The sequence below is a fragment of the Camponotus floridanus genome, unplaced genomic scaffold, assembly GCF_003227725.1.
Source record: "Camponotus floridanus strain SB8 unplaced genomic scaffold, Cflo_v7.5 scaffold7, whole genome shotgun sequence".
NCBI lineage: Eukaryota > Metazoa > Arthropoda > Insecta > Hymenoptera > Formicidae > Camponotus > Camponotus floridanus.
Window position 1 is genome coordinate 3,125,422 of NW_020229838.1, and position 21,553 is coordinate 3,146,974.

General features: G+C 30.8%; 1 protein-coding gene across 4 annotated transcripts; it reads right to left on the reverse strand.

Annotated features, from left to right (window-relative positions):
- Nucleotides 1–1,434: 1,434 nt before the first annotated feature.
- On the reverse strand, nt 1,435–21,179 carry LOC105248430. 4 transcript variants are annotated; one of them, XM_011253206.3, is made up of 4 exons: nt 21,119–21,179; nt 18,104–18,587; nt 17,663–17,781; nt 1,435–10,525 (listed from the first exon to the last, which is right to left on the reverse strand). In XM_011253206.3, the coding sequence occupies exons 2-4, from the start codon at nt 18,233–18,235 to the stop codon at nt 1,864–1,866; spliced, it is 8,913 nt and encodes a 2,970-aa protein (XP_011251508.2). In that variant the 5' UTR covers nt 18,236–18,587; nt 21,119–21,179; the 3' UTR covers nt 1,435–1,863. The 4 variants fall into 4 exon arrangements, with proteins under 4 accessions (XP_011251508.2, XP_025269448.1, XP_025269450.1 ...); XM_025413663.1 differs by lacking the exons at nt 18,104–18,587; nt 21,119–21,179 and adding an exon at nt 18,034–18,063; XM_025413665.1 differs by lacking the exons at nt 17,663–17,781; nt 18,104–18,587; nt 21,119–21,179 and adding an exon at nt 16,205–16,451.
- Nucleotides 21,180–21,553: the final 374 nt, after the last annotated feature.

A 21,553-nucleotide genomic window follows, 5' to 3' on the forward strand; every position in this document is an offset into this window, starting at 1 on the left:
GAAACTTATTTTTCGAAAATTATTGCATATATACTGACATATATAATGCATATGTACCATGAATAAAATTTCATTTATAATTTTATAATTTTTCACTGATGTTCTGATGATTATTTATTATTTAATAATAGGAGAGACTTATCAGACGCGTTACATATTGCAATCAAAATTATCTCTGCCTTTATTCATGTTGTATCATTATTGATAATAAAAGGTATAAATATTGCATCTTTCATCTTCGTTCCGCGTTGTGTCGTTACTGACGTATAAAGATATAAATATCGTTATTCCATCATCTTCGCTCCACATTGTGTTATTATCGATGATAGGGAATATAAATATTATTACATCCTATCATATCCTATTATATCCTACTATAGCAGAGCTATTTTTAGATAAAAGTTTCCACTGTAAAATTATAAAATTCTGTGCTATCAGGTACGTCAGAGCCTTGATCGTTTGTGAATAATATCGGGTCATCAATATTTTCTACTACTCGCAACATTGAGCTACTTACATTCATAGAGAAAAATTATTTATCAATATATTTTATTTTAAGCTAACCAAGGAGAATATATAACCAAGAGAAAATAAATCTGGAAGAGATTATATTTTTATTAGTATATGTACGAATATATCTATAACTTAAATATGTAGGTTGAATTAACGATAACAACATTAAATATATAAGTGTATATATTTTTCTTTTTTATATATATATGAAAGTATAAAAGTCACTTTACAAAACGATAATCTCATAAAATTGTACAGCTTATAATGAATGTAATGTTTAAAATAACTAATTGTAAGATTTCACTTTCAAATATGTCAAATCTCATATAATAAATATTCAAGTCTCATGTATCAAAAAAAGGAAACAAATATACTGGATTTTTTAAATAAATCTTACAGTATTAATATATGTTTTAAGTTATTTATCTACTGTTAACATAACTAAATTAACGCTACTACATCACACTGTCATATATTAATTCTTTATTTATATAAAATCATTTATGTGTATGCGTATGCATATATTTCAAACAAAGAGTATATTTTTTACACAGAATATATTTCTTACGGTCGACGATAAAAAGAAAGAAAAGTAGAAAGAGAAATGCGAAATGTAATGTGTAAACTTCTTTTACAGATTATATATAAATTTTTTAATAAAATGGTATGTATTATCTATTTCTTATAATATTTATATAATTTCTATTTCTTACATAAATTCATTTTTCTCGTCATTTTACATATTATTGCAGCAAACTCTTAAATCAAATTGGACTTAAAAATTTCAATTATAGCAGGAATTCTACCTTCTAGACAGCCTTAAAAAGTTGTACTAAAATTTACTACTAATCTTACTTTAATAATTTTGTATACTAAATGAAGGTAAGAATTCCTTTAAAAAAAATTTGAAAAATTGCACATTTCTATCGTTCTTTCTCTCTTTCTCTCCTTCCTCCCATACTCGTACGCGCATAGAAAAGAAATTGCATACTTGGAAAAAATAACATAAAAGAAAATTAAACAGTTATGTCTTTCGACATTTTCTTATGTATTATACTTTTTTTATTATCAATCTTGTAAGAGAGAAAAACAACTTCGAATCGACAACTTCCTGTACGAATCATCCTACAGCATTGCATATAATTTAAGCTTTAGAAAATTTTAATTATAAAAAAATAATTTTGTCAAACAATCATTATATTTTTTGAACACAGTAACAATGCAACAAGTAAGATACTGATTAGTCAAGCTCAAACAAATATCGTCTATTTGATATATTAAAAAAAAAATCACTCTACATTCCAACTGAACTTCATATTCAAAACGAACATAAATAAGAATCTTCAAAAATTATAAATCAATACAGATAATTGACTTGTAGAGGTTCTTACATTGCTTGTAATGAATTGCTCTCCAATGCAAATCCGAACAACGTTTGGAGCAGTAATGAGCCTCCAAACAGGCCTGACAACATACTGTGCTCTTGCGTTTACAACGTAAACACGGTCTGTTTTCCATCTCATCTAGTCCATCTTCGGGAATGTTGTCTGATGATTTCTTTTCCTTTACCTCATTCAACGACGTACAGTTAGAGACTTCCGGAATGTTGTCGACATCCAACGATTTTCTTTGCTCTACCTCATTTAATGACGCAAAGTTAGAGACTTCCGGAATGTTGTTGACATCTAACGATTTTTTTTCCTCTATCTCATTTAGCGACGTAGAATTAAAGATTTCTGGATTATCGTTCACGTTCAATGACTTCTCTTCTATCATCTCAGGCAACCACACAAAATTATTGACTCCCAAATTGTCATTTACGACCGATGATTTTTCTTCCTTTATTTCATTCAATGAGGTTGAATCAGGGAGTTCTGGATTATCATCAATTATGTCCAACTCTTCTATCTTTATTTCATTCAACGCGTTCAATGCACAGCAAAGGATTTCTTCCAGATTTTCGTCCACGACCAACGGCATTTCTTCCTTTGTCTCGTTCATTGCGGAGATTGCATTGTTAGGAACATTCGGATTGTTCATATCCAACGACTCTTCTATCTTTATTTTATTCAATAATGTGGAGTCAGAAACTTCCGGATTATCATTTACGACCGATGATTTTTTTTCCTTCATTTCGTTCAATGACGCTGAATCAGGGAGTTCCGGATTATCAATTATGTCCAATTCTTCTATCTTTATTTCATTCAACGATGCAGAGCAAAGGGCTTCCAGATTTTCGTCCACGACCAATGACATTTCTTCCTCCATCTCACTCATTGCTGAGTTAGGAACTTTCGGATTGTTCATATCCAACGACTCTTCTATCTTTATTTTATTCAATAATGTGGAGTCAGAAACTTCCGGATTATCATTTACGACCGATGATTTTTCTTCCTTCATTTCGGTCAATGACGCTGAATCAGGAAGTTCCGGATTATCAATTATATCCAATTCTTCTATCTTTATTTCATTCAACGATGCAGAGCAAAGGGCTTCCAGATTTTCGTCCAATAACATTTCTTCCTCCATCTCACTAATTGCTGAGTTAGGAACTTTCGTATTATTCATATCTAACTCTTTCATCTTTATTTTATTCAATAATGTGGAATCAAAAACTTTCGGATTATCATTTACGTCCGACATTTCTTTCTTCGTTTCATTCAATGACACGGAATTAGGGACTTCCGGATTTTCATTTACATTCGATGACTCTTCTTGCTTCATCTCATTCGATGAAACGGAATTAGCGACTTCTGAATGATTCCGCATGTTTACATATGATAATTCTTTATCTTCCATCTCATTCAACAATGCAAAACTATTTTGAAAGAGATCGGAATTTTCCATCTCCTCAAATAATGATGATGATATGCTCGTGATATTCAGAATATTTAATCCGATATCGGAATTTTCATCATCATTTTCGCTTTTCGCAGGGCTAGCAACATTGGCAATGACGTTCGAAATGACACTTTTTGGGGTTTCATTTATATTTATATTTATAGCGTTGCTCTTAGGATTACACGAAGAGGTTCTCGGTTTCCCGTAATACTTATCAGACACGTGTTTGAGCAGTTCATTAATCGCTTTAACGCCACTATGCGTATCTATTTGTACTTGGTTCTCTCTTATATCTTCAAATTGCTTCACGATGTCAATCGATTGTGCCGTACTTGACGCTCTGGATGTATCCTCCAGAACTTTAGATGATGTTCCCTCAGTTTGCAGTTCCTTTTGTTTTGATTTCTCATTCAATTCCTGAACGTTTGTTTCTTTCTTTTCTAATGATTTTAATTCGAAACCTTTCGCGAATGATGACAGTGATGTTTCTATCGGCTCGCCCTTCGTTTTATTAAGGCATAGATCCTGCGACGTATTCAGCTTGTTCTTTTCGGAAGACAATATTGCGTCGCATTGTTCTTCTTGCGAATCTGAATTCGATTTTTCCGCGTTTTCGTCGATTTGCAGATTTCCTGAACTTTCGGAGCTTTCATCACACGTTTTCTCAGAGTCATTAATCAGTTCGTTCGTAGGATCCTCTTGCGCGTTTAAGAAGAATTCTGAGAATGTTTCGAAAGTAAACTTTTTACACGCGGTATGCGCTTGCAATTTTTGTGCGGATTCATTCTTGTTCGTTGGAAGTAATAATTCTGACGTGTTATTCGGTGCAAGCGGTGTCGAAGTTCGTGATATACGCGACGTATTAAATTGTGCTTCTGTAAAATCTGATTTGGATTTTTCGATATTTTCTTTGACATTATCGCGCAATTTATCCTGTGAATTTTGGCCACATATTTTGTTGCTGGGATTACACGCTTCATTGTGATATAGCTCTTTATCTCGAGCTTCTATATTACAAGGAATTTGCGAGGCCGCTTTTTCGTTCCCTTCACTGTTATTTAATACTGCAACTTTAGAAATTTTGCATATGTTCGCCATTTCCGCGTTTTCAGATCTTTTAACATTTATATTATCATTTTTCGTTTTATCATATTGTAAGTTCAATGTACTCTGTGCAAAAGAGGAACACGATCGTTTGTCATGTAGATGTTCTGCCGGAGATTTTACAGCTTCCTTATCTGTTATATTATTATGTGTTTCTGAATTAAATGAGGATTGTAATATCACATCGTTTCCTCTGTTATTTAATGTTACATTCGAAATTTTAGATATTCTCTCTACCTCTGTGTTATCTATTTTTTTAGCATCATCTTTTGTAATTTTTTCACAGCCTTTTATTTCATCGTTTAATGCAATTCGCAACGGACTTGGTGTATCTTGTGCGAGAGAAAAACATGATTCCGATAGCTGCTTATCGTGCGAATTTTCCGTCAGAGATTTGATAATTGTGTTAATCTTTGCGTCGTTTTGCGCTTCTGTTTCCGAAATTCTGCGCGACGTTTCCGGGATCGGATTTTCTCTCGGAATGTTTGAATGTTGTCTTGTTAACGATGTTACATTTTCAGATTCTTTTCTCATAGCGGAAGATAAGATTCTCTTGAAACGCATCTTTGGCGTATCTATATTCTGCTTTTGCAAATCTATTTCCGGAGATTTTCCAAGTAATTCCTTATTTATCGGAAATTTTGGTATAGATTTAGGATCCAACTCTCTATTTTGCACTTCCATCGATAAATCATTTTTTGCTGCAGTAGATTTGGAATTTATTGGTGCGTTCGAATCAGTAGTTTTTTCTGAAGATTGTTTCTCTTGCACTTTATCGCAGATTGGATTATTTTTATTACACTGAGTTTCATTGTGAAGTAATTTAATTTCTAATGGGAAATTTCGTAATACCGCTACTTTTTGTGCTATATCCATTGGCGATTTTTTGTCTTCCAGCTTGGTTATGTAACTCATAATGCGTGATAAATATTTATAAAGGGAAATTAACATTTTTCTATCCCGTTGAAATTTTTCAGAGTTTTGCTCTGGAAATGAACATCGTTTGAAGTAAAATTGCAAGTAGAGTAGCAATCTATATTTGTCGAGCTCTGTTAGAAAGCTCAGATCAAAACAATATCTCTCAATTTCATTCGATGATGATGGCACAGATGTAGTTTTTGGTGACATTAATATCGTTTGGCTCTTTTGCGAAGCAGTGTTAAACATCGTATTTTGCAAGATACTTGGCTCCTGTGACATTGGAATCTTCGATGAAGTCCTGGACTCTTGCGATGGGATTCTTTGATATACATCTTGTTGCGGTTTTGTGAATGATGTTTTATTCGGCACGGGATCTATAGTTTGTGTTTCGGGGATCTTCGTTCTGTTGTTCTGCACGGATGGTTGCACATTCTGCGGAACATTATTATCTAACATGTTGATTAAATTTAAAATTATAGATGTGTTTTTGGATTGTTCCTGATGTAGCACATTTTGTTGCTGCTGATTTGGATTCAGCGAAATATTCTGAACGTGTACAGGTTGCGACGTAAAACTATTCGATACGTTGTTGCTTGATGGGATACTTTTTTCATAGGACACTGACGTAGTCGTCTGTGGATTTACAAACCGATCCCCAAATCCAACGGTGGTTATATTTTCCGTTATGTTAGCAGTATTGCTCGGAACGTTAATATTTGTATAAGTTTGAGGTTGAGCATTATATATAATCTGATACGTTTTATTAGTATTTTGGTTCATTATGGGCAGCGGTAATTGCGGTCTTACGTAAGACGGCATCTGAGAGTATATAATCTGGTTCTGTTGTTGCGTGTTAATCGTAGGCATCGAATTGATAGTCGCAGTAGTGGTGGTTCTCGTTCCGATATGCGAATGCATTATGCCAGTTGTAGAAGAGATATCGGTATTCCCTTGATTTACGGATGGATATACACGCACATTAATATTCGATGTTGATACAAGCGATGGGACTGTATATGGACTGCTATTAAGATTTACGACAAACTGCTGATTATTAATATTCACCATATTCGTCGGTACATATTGACTTTGTACGTAACTTGCGTTTCCTGTAGGTTGTTGTGATTTAATCGCTGGATTTGGAATTGAATTTGGAACTGGATTTGACAATGGTACGCCTACATGTGAACTCTGAGGTCGAATATTTGGCATAGATTGCCTCGAATACAAAGGATTGCTCGTACTCCTCCAAGATTGTGATCGATTGATATTTGATCTCGGACGTGGGATTGTCGAAGACTGCGCTCTAACATGCGGCATTCTGGGAATGGAACCTGGCAACGGCACGTTTGGAACATTTCCCAAAAATGGTGTTTGCGCGTGAACGTTCGTCATCGATGCATTCGGAACTGAACTGTTACTAATATTCGAAGGTTGCGGGATTCGATTGAAACATTTATCGCAAAATGGTACGTTACATTTCGATACGGGTTCAAATAATTTCGTATACTGTTGAAATTCTGCAGCTGATATCAGCGGAATTATTAAATTTTGCCGATTGATGTAATTTATAATGTAATCTTCATTTGTCACGCGCAACAACATTTTCAAGGTTTTTATATCTTGGCATATTCGAGTTATATTAATCTTCATTTCACATACCTTTTTCTCATTGAATATTTGTTCGCGAATAATATTGCGACACGAGATGAAGCTCAAGCAGATGCTTCTTACTGCGGTTTGTATTAACTTCATATTGTTGTTAAAGCTAGGAGGAACATTCTCAGTTGGTACACTCGAAAAATTCGCTACAGGTGAATGATACATAGATTTGATAGAGGAATTATACGATGGCGGTGGTCCAGATGCAGATGATACAGGAAATACTGAATGTGTACTGTTTGGTGCAATAGATATATTAGAATTCATAGATAAATTCATAGGAGTAACCCATGAGGATCCGAGTTCCATGTTCGTTCGTACCCTTACTCCACTAATACGCCTCACATCTGAAGTGTCTGAGGAAGTCTTTGGTAATTGTTCCTTCATCTCAGGCATGTCGCGCACAGGTTTAGCTGATTCAACACTATTTTCAGCTGCAACTCGTGTTTCATCGCGCGTAGGTTTAGCTGATTCAACACTATTTTCAGCTGCAACTCGTGTTTCTTTCCGTGCGACAGACTGTACGCATTCGTTCTTTTCTGCTTGATTCGTCGCATCTTTATCCTTTAAAGTTATATCATCTTGAAAATTTTGTTGTTGTTCGTCTATTGTCTTTCCTTTGTCACTCGAGAAAGTCTTTGATAATTGTTTTTCCAAATCAGACGCATCACACGCAGATTTGATTAACTCAGAACCATTTTCACCTATCACTCGTGTCTTTTCCTGTTCAGATTGTATTTGTTTATTCGTTTCTTCTTGATTATGCTGTGTCACATTTTTATTTCTATCAAAAATTGTGTCATCTTGAGAACTTCGTTCTTGCTGTTGTTTTGAACAATGATTTGCATTATCTTTGGTAGTATGACTAGAATTAAATATAATTTCCCGAGTATTTGATGCTATTTGAGTGGTAACATTTTGATTGACGTCCTGCGATTTTTTCGATGTATTCTTTGCTTCGTTTTCTTCACTGATTGTGTTCTCGTGTCTAGAATTTTCGGAAGATGTGTTAAAATTCATCTGAAAGAGATCGTCAAGAAAGTCTGGATTATTTTTAAATGTATTCAGATTCTTGATGTATGTGTTCACTGCAGACAATGGTGCTTTCAGCGAAAATTTTTGTGATACTCGAGATTTCGATTTGGGTTTTATTTTTATTTCTACTTCAATATCGCTGATATCATCATCTGTTGATGAATGATCACTGGTATTTTCTGATTTTTTTACAGACACGTTCGCTATTGGCGCGAAAAAGGTTTCGTTAACGACATCTTTTTTATCTGAAGAATCTTCCTCTGATTTTGTTGACACTATCGAAACATGATCAGTTATCACAGTTGTTGTATTTTCTGAAATATCTTCGTTATTTTTTAATAATACATCTTCGATATTTTGCGATACATCGTAGTCATTTTTATCTTCAATATTGGATGTCAATTTTTGCGTGGATATAGATGATAATTCCAAATTCGATTCTATATCTTTCGATATTTTCATATCCTCTTTGGCTAAATCAACATTTTTAATTTCTTGCGCGTCCTGCATATTTACTTCTTTCATTTCCACATCTTCGAAAATAATATTTTCGATATTTTCTTGATTTTGTCGCACGTCTTGCATATTTATTTCTTCCGTTTCCATATGAACCGTATCCTCGCTACATTTTGTATCGTTTTTGCTTATGATTTCTGCATCGGCAATTGATACAGAATGTTCTAGGCGCTGTATTTTCGCTGGGATTGTGTTCTCTATATTCTTCTGCGAAATATCAACTGATATATCACGTTTACGTATCGATATTTTATCGCTATTAAAATCTGTTGTTTCATTTATTTCTTCGTCCATCGTAAAATCGTGCAATGTGTCGTTTTCAATACTTACAGTGGAATCACTTGAATTGATGGATTCTGATTTTGAGATTACGCTTTCTGTATCTTTTTGCGAATTAGTAATCGACGTATCACATGAGTGTATCGATATTTTATCTCTTTCATAAGTATCTTCTTCTGTTGTAATATCGTTAAATGTATTATCCATTTCAGAATCGTCTGAGAAAAATTGCAGCTTTTTTCTCTCTAGACATTCCAATATAATATTAAGTTCCTCACTACTCTCGCTTTGGCTAAAACAATTTCCGAACCAGTCACGAAATTTTCTTCGTATCCTTTTAATTTTATTTTGTCTCTTCCTTTTTAATTTTGTTTTTTTTCTTGAATATTTACTTTTTCTTTTCGTATATTTTGTAATCTTCCGATACATTTGTTCTTCACTTTCATTATTATGGATTAATTTATCCTCGGAAAAGTCTTTATCATCAAATACCTCGAGATTACTCAAATTTTCATCGAGTGAGCTATCAGAAGATGTTTCTTTCTTTTTTTGCCTTTTCACCTTTTTTACTTTTTTCATTAATACACTTTTATTCGAAGATTTAGAATATATTTTTCTCTTAACTGCTATTTTAGAATCTATTTCAATACGTGGACTATCCATTTGCTTCGTTCTTATATTTTCGTCTCGATCTATGTCTGTTTTTACAAACATTTTAGATGAAGGTGTATGTGTTTGCTCAGATAACAATTCAGAATCGACACGAGAAGTCTGCGTATTCGAAATAGATGTATCTTGATTCTCACTTGTGATATCATTAGTTTCCGTTCCTAAACAAGTTCTTACATTTGAAATTATTGTATCACCTGATACATTAATATTACGTTCACACGAAATATCATTACTTTCAGATTCATAGTCGCGGTTTTCTATTCCCAAATTTAATAAATTAATTTTTGGCGAAGAGAACTCTTGATTTACTTCTGTTTCTTCTTTTTGTTTTTTCTCGTCTTGTTTGCGTTTTTTTTCAAAAATTTTATCATTTTTCGAAACATCAATGTCACTTATAGAATAATGCTTCTTCAATCGAATCGATATATTTGTCTTGAATAATTTATTTTCCGACGAATGTTTCTTATTGACGGATCTATTTTTCGCAGAGATAGTTTCATTTTTAGAATAAAAATTTTTATTTTCAGATTTCTGTCCGCAAATCTGAGATTTGCTTCGCGATTTATTTTTCGACATGGGAGAATCTAACTTTTCTTTGGCAGAAATATTTCTATCATTTGTTAAAGTACTACCATTAACGTGAGAACTCTTTTCTTCCATTTCTTGGACAGGATTTTGTACAATGTTATCCGACGATTTTTTCCCAGGCAAGCTACGCTCCTGGATTTTAATTTGATATGTTTTATTAGCATAGGTTCTTATTTCTGATGATGCAGTTGTAACAGAAGAGCTTGCATTTACGCTGTCGTCTGCAATTTGTTCGTCGGTTTTCTGAGAAATATACTCCAAGCTTCTCGGCTCGCTTCGCGATTTTTTTTCATCATCATTTTGCCATCTTTCCTTCTGGACCAATACAAAATTTTGAGGACTATTCTGTGACAACTGCAATGGAATCTTATCTTGAGGCGATAATTCTATCTTTCTGAAACATATAAAAATATGCTAAATGCATAAAAAATGCAAAATAAAAATGATAATGTGTATATATATATATATATATATATATATATATATATGCTAAATGTTTTAAAATAATTTTAAATTAATTTTAAAGTAATAATTTTTAAGTGACGTGTCATCATTTAATTGTCAAATCTGCTGCATAATATATATTAACTGATGTTATTAGATTATTCATAATTCGTTTGTAAAAAATGTAAATAGTTCTAAATTATTTATAATAAAAATCATTTATAATGAAATGGTTTTTTTTTCAGTTTTGTTAAGTAATATATGTATGTATACGTAATATTCAGTTATGCTAACAATAATAGTAAGCTTAGAGTTTTATAATAATTTATAATGGATAAAAAAATTTAATAAAATACTTGAATCCAGATATGTGTACGCAACACTAAAATTTATATCAGAATACATATATCTGTATCAAAATATATAAACTGAATAAAATAAACTAAATAAAATTTTATTCTAAATTCTGTCACAAATAATATAAATCGTTTATAAAATCGATTTTAAATTAAAAAAATTTCTTTCAGCTTTTTACGGTTAACATTTATCGATATCAAAAGAATTCAAAATTATTTTTATGTATTATATTTATTATATGTACTATATTTATTATATTTATTATATGTACTATATTTATTATATATATTTTTATTTTTTCAAAATTTTACAAGTATATAAAATATATTAATTGATTTAATTGATTGATATTTCTCGGTTTTATAACCGTTTTATAATTTATAATTTTTATAATCATTATGTTCACACACCGATATTTTATTATATATCTGTGTTTATCACTGTACTCTATCATAAATTATTAAATTGATGGAATAAAATAAGATTTTGCAGATCATCTATTCGCAATCTTATTCGAGAGATCTAGAGACAATGATGTCCGAATTTGTAATTCAAAATTCATAAATTCTGTATCATAATGAATTCTGTAAATAATTCTGTCATCCTCTTTTCGATTGTCATTCCGATAATTACTAATCACGAATCGAACTCCTCGGAATAATAGCGATCCATAATTGTCGCGTTTTTAAGATTCGATTCTTATGGTGAGGGTACTCGTGTCACTATTCCTTCCCGAGACGTCAAAGACGTCATGAGTCTGTGGATACGACTGCTTATTGATCAAGATTTTAAAATAGAATTATCCGTCAACGCTTTTCTCTCTCGTCCGATCAACATCGGTGTACCATTGCTAGCTTTTTTATATGTGTTTTCGATATAAATAGCGAATAATAATCGAATGCGCGATCGGTGATTGTGAGGTCGATGATAGTTACCAATCGATTAGATACACCTCAAAAAAGCAAAATTATTGTTGCACATATGCTTTGTATTATTTTGCTGCTCGCAATAGTACAGTGGAATCAAATATTGCTGAAAAGAGATCTGCATATCGTGGTGAGTCTCTAAATTTAAAAAAAAAAAAATAAAAAATTTTTGCGCAAACTTGGATTTTTTTAAATGTTCTCTCTTTCTTTTATTATTCATTTAATTTTTTTCAGTTTCTTAAACATAATTATTTTAAATTTTATTAATTATAATTTTGAATTTTTCTCATTTTGCACACAATGATAAAGGGTTTATAACTATTGTTATTGTTATATTTTACAATAAAGGAAAAATTTAACATTTATAAAGAAATTTATGCAAATGTTAAGAAGCATTTTAAAGGAGAAATCTCTCTCTCTCTCTCTCTCTCTCTCTCTCTCTCTCTCTCTTCGCTACATGAGATTGCGGTTTTCGCCGCGGAATAATCATTCGTGATTCCGCGATTATATATCCCCGTAATATTGCCCCGTGTTATGTATAACGAGCAAGAAACAAATTTTCGGATCAATATAGCGTATACGCGGGATGCCGGGGAATTCGGCAATTAGGGTATAATCTGATCAATAACGAACGAAATATACAGAGTGAGTTTTATAGCTTGTGTCAATTTTTTTATCATGCGGAAGATTAATGTGTATAATAATAATAATAATAATAATAATAATAATAATAATAATAATAATAATAATAATAATAATAATAATAATAATAACAACAACAACAACAACAACAACAACAACTATAATAATAATAATAGTAATAATAATAATAGTAATAATAATAATAATAATAATAATAGTAATCCATATTACATAATTTCAGCTTTTAATTTGCTTTAATTTTACGCATTATATTCGGGCCTTCGATACAATCGATCTAAATAATTGATATTTATGTACCAATTTATTATGTAGTCGATAATCTCTAACATTATAAAAAGATTGACACAAGCAATAAAACTCACCCTGTATATCAGAGTTCATTCATGCACAATGCGTTCGATCCACTTAATGTAATACGACTTGATTATCATCGCCGACTGATTTCAGTGTTGGAAGTTGGAACAGCGTGCATTCAGCGTACACGAGATGTGAATAGATCAGAACAGATATATTTGAACAGATATATTTATCTTGTAGCGAACAGATAGATTTATCTTGTATATCGAGACCCGAAAATCCGAGAGAGAAGGAAAAGGGAGAAAGCGCGTTAATCGATACCCAGGATACGTACGACTGAGATTGCATTTCCGAATTACGCATGAAGTGCGTAGACTGCATAGAAAATCGCTCCGATTTAACCAATGCGTATTGGTAGCGCTTTAGCGCTGAGAATTCTCTAGATTGTACTAACCGTACTAAATTTTTAGCACTCCTTCTAGCGCATTGACTGCCTCTACTCTCGATTTGAGGCAGTGATGCGTAGATGCATTTATGCGATTTATGTGTTTTATGCGTAAATCGGAACGCAATAGCGGATAACAAATTCTTTGTGACGATGGAAAAACAATTATATGAATTTTTAGTTTAAATTGAAGAAGCTAATGAAATAATAACTTTGTTTTTAAATAAAAATGATATAGAGAAAGCAAGCCAAGCTAATATTAATTTACCTTGTTTAATATTACCTTTTTGATATTATTTTACCTTGATTTATTTTATTATTTATTTATTATTTTATTTTATTATTATATTTTATTATTTTATTTTATTTATATTTATTATTATTAATATTTATTAATATTTATATTTATTATTATTAATATTTATTAATATTTATATTTATTAATATTAATATTTATTATTATTTATTTATTTATATTTATATTTATTATTTATTTTTTTTATTTGTATTTATTATTTTATTCAATTTTTATTTATTTTTTTTATTATTTTAATATTTTCAAATCGTATTAGTGCACAGAATGCTCAGGCACCGTTCCGAATAATTAAAGCACTTTATGCACATTGATAAAACGGAACGATTTTGAAGCGCTGCGCAATAGTGCAAAAATGCAGTCTATGCGTTACATGCGTAAATCGGAACACACCCTGAATCATTTGAATATACTTCCTAATGACAAATCAAAATGACCACATTTATACACATATACAGTTTTTATACATTTACAACTGCATGATTTGTATCTGCAATTATTTTTTTTATTCGTTTTTATTATTTCGTTTCGATTAAATGATGATACAATTATAGATGTTTGTCCTTTGATGGACTTAATTAAGTTATTTTATTTTTATGTGAAATAGAAAAATTACGAAATACGAAATAAGGAAAATTTATATGAAATTGTATTCAGTATATGCTCAGAGTAGAATCGAATCGCCTGAATACATGTCCTAATGATGAATCAAAAAGATCATTTACACATGTACATTTACACATGTACATTTACACATGTACAATTTATACATTTACATAACAATCGCGCGATTTGTTTTTTTTTCATTGTATCGATTAGATGTTGATATGATTATAGATGTTTGTTCTTTGATGGACTTAATTATGTTTATTTTTATGTGAAATCTCACAAGAAAAATTTATACGAAATTGTATCGTAAAATATTCACTTTTCATGTTATCGTTGATAAAGATTTGAGAATTTAATCATTGAAAATCAACTGATATAATCTAACAGTCACGACAATACAATATTATAATATTTAAGGTATGATTAATCTAAAAACTTACCTTTTTAAAAAAAAAAATAAAAAAGTACACGCCAAGTACACGCATCATGTACAAAATAATATTGCAAAATATTATGTAAAAATTATTGTAAAAAATTATTATATATCTTAATTTCCAAAAGTCTTAATTTCCTATAAAAAAAGTAATATTTTGTAGGAAATATCTTGTATTTTGTTTTAATAAGAGGTTTTAGAAAATAATATTATTTTGTACATGACACGTGTACTTGGCACTATCTTTTTTTACGAGTAAATTTTTATATATATGATTAGGATATTATATTAATTTAGAGATTAATTTCTCCAAATAATCACCAAAAAATTTATTAATAAATTACTTTCTTATAAATTAGATTTCGAAATAATTATAATCAATGATCTGAAACCACTAAACATCTCGCGCGAGATTTAATTCGTAAAAACACAATTTATGTCAATGAGTTTTTTGCGACAAAAAAACGATGGAAAAAGGAGAGCATGCATTTATTGCGCTTAATAAATGCAAACACAGACACAATGATTTATCGAAATAACGATTATAAACTGGTAATTTGCGGCAACATACGCGTCCGATCGACAATCACCTGTTGCGTTCGCTCAATGCCCGCCACGTGTTAACGCGGCACGGTAGATACATATCTCTTGTGATCAAAGAAAAAATGAATCATCACGTGTGCATGTTTCGTTCCGCTTATATAACATGATCCTGCACGATAAATATCTAGTCTCTTTTTTTCGTTACGTCTTCCTTCTATCATTATAAAATGCTCATTAATGCAAATTATTTTTTTACAAATTGAGTTTCGTGCAACGCGACTATATTACAAATTCTGTATTAATCTGTACTACTCTTTTAATGATAGATTTGAATATTAGTTTAGATGATGCAATATATTTAGTAATTTCGGATAATAATTGTAACTATTTCGAAACTATTAATTTATAAGAATTAATTTATAATTTATGTTAGTAATTTTTTGATTTATTGATTTGATTTTCCTAAATCAACATCTTAATTGTATATATAATATTGAGTATAATAAAGATTAGAATAATGACTTAATAATCCGAATATTAAAAAAAATACATAATTAAAAAAAAAAAATATATATATATATATATATATATATATAAAATTAACTATTATTCTTTAATAATACAGTGTTTAGCATGTTTGATGCACTTTAGTATTTTGATCTAAGAATCAAATCGAGAAATATTATAAACACACACACACACACACACATTAGATTACATTATAAACACATTACTAAGTAAAAATTTACAATAATGTAATATATTTATTATATTAAATAATTATATTAAATTATTAAATTAAATTTTTAAATTAAATATTTTTTATACGCTTTATCTAAACGATAAGTCGCGGAAAAAATCGACGTCCTTGCGACTCTAATCAATTTATTAAACAAACGTATTTCCTGTTTTGATTGAAAACGCGATATTTTATTAAGAAATATAAGTGATTTATTTTTTTATTTATTTAAAAAAAGGGTTATCGCCGCACATCACTTCTCATAATATATGGTTACATAAATCAGAAATGAATATATACATACGGATAAGAGTGTTGTCATAAGCCTTGAAGATGTTTACTTTACAGGGCACGTTTCCGTCACACGGGCACTCGAAAAACAGATAAATAGTTCAGATTTTACGTTTCTATAGCAAATTGCAAGTGTGCACCATAAAAGTCGTTTGCTGATTTATAGATATTTTCGAAACCTCATATATATCAGACGATTTTAATTGATTATACGCACGCAAATCATTAATCATTAATCGCAGTTATTCCTAACGATAATGTAATTTCATATAAACAACTATATATATGTAACATTATATTTATAAAACGAATAATAATGTTACAATAGATAGATAAAAAATTTTACCGAAGATCTTTCGTAGCATTTCGTCAATTATTAAAAAATATTTTCGCGCGATACACTAACCGTATCGTCGACCAGGTATTATCACTATCATATGTGTGTGCGTTATTCAAGCAATTGTTATCGATTCACTGGTGACCTGACAAAGAGTCATAAGATCAGCAAAGGTCTAGACCGCACAAGAGAAACACCGAAACTGATGTCGATGTTTCTTCCGCAACCCTCGAGATGGTACAGCTACGATAAGTAGCTAGTGTACTAGTGTTAGTTCAATAAAGGAGAAGGGGCAAAAAGCATGAGCAAAAAAACATCACAAGAGACCCGAGGGTAAATAGTCCTTTTCTGTTCGAAAGAGATTGTTTATTTTTGAAATTTCTTAGTAAAAATTTCTTTCTAGAAATTTTGAAGATCCCAGTTATATATTTGAATTTTTTTTCTCTATAATAAATGAAATATAAAAAATAACAATACTCGTGTATATTATATATTGAATATACATCGTTTCCAAAAAAAATACATTGTTTCGAATCAAAGCAATAATAAAAGATGTTTTATATATATGTGCGCATATATATATATATATATATATATATATATATATATATATATGCGCACACATGTACACACATGTACACACATCAGCATAATCTTTTGTAAAAACCTTTGAATTTTATGTGTGCAATAAAAAAACTGAGAAAAAAAGAAACCAAAGAAAAGACCTTTTTTATCCCGAAAAAGGCTAAGCTTTATGGTAAATTTTATGGTAAATTTGGGAGGGATAACTTAGGAGAGAAGACTTTTTGTCGCTTCTAATTCCTTGTTTTACCGACAAGATATAAACCGGTATAACGAAAGGATATCGAAGGAAATACCCACATATATATATATATATATATATATATATATATATATATATACATATATATATTTGCTCTATTTGACTGTAATTTTTCATTTGTGTCTGACAAAAAAATTAGCGCAGCAGAAAGACATTTTGTTTTTAATTTTAATAAATAAATATTGCTTATGTGTTGTAAAAGATAATCAACGTGAAATCGTATGTGCTAAAGAGATTTATCGGCGTGAACGATATCACATTCCAGTCGCACACATCTAAAGTAAACTTACCTACGATAACAGTCGGCAAGTCGTCTATCAAGGATGACATGCGGCTTTCTCGCCAGTTGCATCAACCCGAGATGTACTGCCCGCTTCGATAATGAGAGCTTCTTCAGGTCATCTTTCAGCTGAAACAATCACCATTATATTTCACAATTAAAATATCTATCGAATTGATCTGTCAATGTCAAATTTTTTATCGCGAAACAGTGGATTTTTGTCGATTTAATTCTATCGTCTTCATTTATTTATTAATCATTCTATCGTATATCAATGTGCTAATTACTAGTTTAATTGATGAAGCTTAAAAATGACAAATATTTTCGTTACGAAAAAGTACACGTTTAGGAAGTATTACGCACAGTTTGAAATTTACGCACTTAATACTATGAGATTAATCCTAGTAATATGATAGAAAGGCATTCGATGAATAAGAAAAAATGTTCGCACTTTGGTCAGCAGCATGCAGCTGATGCAGCGCCTCTTGCTTCCAGCGCGACGAAGCCACCACTTCAATTCAAAGTTGTCGTAGATACGCGAAGCATGCTCCTTGCACTTCATCAGTTTTGTCGTTTGACTCATTCTTTATCAGCGGCAATTCCTCTTTCCAATAAGCGAGAGTTTCTCTTCCACTCACACACAGTTCGAGAGATTGAAATGATTTTTAATTTCGATCACATTACATAACAATCAACGCTATGCCTCGAAACTCGTGTCGATTCGCACGTGTTTATAACTGGTGCGAAAATCGGCCACAATAGGATCGCGCGAAAATTCGTTTCTCTCTTTGTCCCGCAAATTATTTTTTCTCGCGTTCCTTCGTCCTCAGTTTTCTTAAGTTCTTCCTTCGTTCTTGGCTGTGATGTTTTTAAACCGGTTCTCTATGTTTGCCGTTGATTTGTTGAGTCCCTTCCAATCGATAGAGTCGCCATCTCTTGATAAATTTTAATACTTGATTATATATAAAATGTATATACATACATTATGTATGTGTGTACACACACCCACCCACACACACACACACATACACACACACACACACACACACAAATAGTGAAGACACGGTCTTTAATGTGTACATGACATTCTCTCTTTCTCTAATTTCTTTCTAATTTCTTTCTCTTTTTATAATTTTATTTCTCTATTTTTATATTTTATTGCGTTATAAAAACAAACAGCATAAAAAATTCAATTCTTCATCTTTCCATTTTTTTTTCTTCTTTTTTTATTTTTCCTTTTCCGTGAAATTTTGGTATTTTTTGGTATTTTTTTTTCAATATCAAATTTGTCAGAGAAGTGTCTCTTCGAATTTTTTTCTTCTAATACGTGAAAATATCAGAAAGATTTTCGATATATTGAAATCATCCACATTTTTCATTTTTCAATGAAATATTTTTGAAAAGGTTTTCTTTTTTATATCAAAATTTTTTTCTGCCTTGTTAATAAAAATGCCAAATAGATGCACACATGCTCATACGCATGCACACATACTATATATATATAACTTTTTAAGATAGGATATATATATATATATATATATATATATATATACATACACATGTAATATTTCTTTATAGCTAATAGCTACTTTTACAACACTCTAAGTGCTTTGCATAGTGTAATATTTTTGCAGGGACGATGTAATTTGAAATGTATTGATTGGCCTGTTTTAATGAACATAAGCTCACTCTCAACGATAACGAAATTCTTTCATCATTAGGGCATCGTTAGGGTGCCTTCCACTTCACGCATTAAGTGCATAATTCGCAATTAGTGATGTGCGCATTAATATTGTTCCGTTTCTATTAATGCGCAAATATAGGAAACGGAGTAATTTTTGATGCGTTTAATGTAAAACAATGTGGTTGCTATCGAAATAAATGACACACACATGTATCACATGTGTATATACACGAAGTTGTTAACTCTCTGTGCATGCTCGCATTAACTTCTTCGGGTCCAACCTGTAGTAGCTGATGCGTTACTGATGCGCGCATTAAATGAAACGGAATAGTTTTCTCAGCAGCTTATGCGTTTTATACGTGAAATGGGAGGCACCCTCTGATAGCGATTGATTTGAATTTCTCCATTTTACACTTCATACATACTTCATGCATTATATAATATTATATTTTTTATTATAATACACATAAACGGTTTATTGTACGTTTCCCTTTTATCATTTTTCTTTTTATGATTCATTCATTCAGTTGATGTGTCATAAAAATGAGTTAAGGTAATACATAAATTTCTTTTTAAAATTAAATATTATTTTTTTTATTAAAATATATAATAAAATACTACATACAATAAAAGATAAAAATATATGTAAAATTAAAATAAAATTGGTTCAAATAATAATAATAAAAAAAAATTAATTAAAAATTGACAAGTAAGAGCTAGTAAAGCGTGGAACGCAAGAAAGAATAAAAACTTATTTTTTTTAATTACTAATATATTTCAAATATTATCATTACTCGTTGCAATACATGTATTAAACATGAACGTTTCGAATCACCTTTTGATTCACCTTCATCTTCAGCGTGACATATTATCACGCATTAAAAAGTATTATACAGTAACATCTGACAAGGAGAGATCGCGACCTTGGGGACAGCGATTTGAATAAAATTTTAAGTGCGTGTAGTACTCGACCAAAGAAGTTTTTGAGGAAAGTGAGAGGACGCAGCGTGAGAACGCTCAGCCGTTTTTAAAAAAAAATCAAGTGAAAAATAGGCCGTATCTTGTATACCGGTAAGTTTAGACTGATCGTCAAGTAAGCGGCGTAGCTCGGGCGATAAAGGTCGAGCACTACACGCACTTAAAATTTTATTCAAACCGGTGTCTCCATGGTCGCGACCTATCCATGTGAGATTATATAAATCATTTCACAATCGATACGCAACTAATTTATATCTTACAATACTATATCTTACATACCTAACAAGCACATTCTCCCAAACAATTCGCTCATGAATTAGAAGTAAAAATAAAGATGTATGGAATTATTGCACGGAAATCAAATTTTAATATTTTAAATAATATCATATAATAAATAAAATAGGAGAACTTCTTTCCAGATCCCGCGCTCCTTTTCGCACATTTGATGGCATTGAATGCCGTTATGTACACAAATCATGACTTAAGACTTCATAACCTTGAGATTTAATGATCCGAAAGATAATGCATGTAGCGAGTAATGATAATATCTGAAATGTACTAGTAATTAAAAAAAGGAAGGTATTTTATTCTTCCTTGCGCTCCAATTACCACGCTTTACTAGCTTCTCTTTGCCTAATTTTTAATTAGTTCTTTTGATTATGAAAATATATATGTATAAAAATATATATATATATATATATATATATATATATATATATGTATGTATATATATCTATATATATATATATATATATATATATATATCCAATGCGAAAAGAATTTCAGACAAATCACTTTAATCACTTTTAACAATAAGAGCTCTTAAAGAAACACTTGGACGACACTTTCTCTTTATTGATTTATACACTCGTATACAGACTCTTTTTCACACTGAGTGTCGAACACTCGTCGCGCTATTTATATACTAAAACGAAATGCACTATAATAAATTCATAAGGAAACATTTGACCAATAGGATCGCCTTCCACGCATTTAATTTTTTCATTATATCCCATCTCTCATTGGACCTTCATTATATGCCACTTCTCATTGGACCAACGAGGAAACAAAAAGACTCCTGTATCGTTTAGATAAGATATAATATGCCTCTTCCGGTGAAGAAAGAGAAGTCAGAGATGAGTCATGCAATAGTCGTAGAAGAGACTACTGCGTATAATTTTCATAAAAAAAGAAATAAATTTTTTATGACACTGTCGATATTTTTAGTGCAGTTTGTTG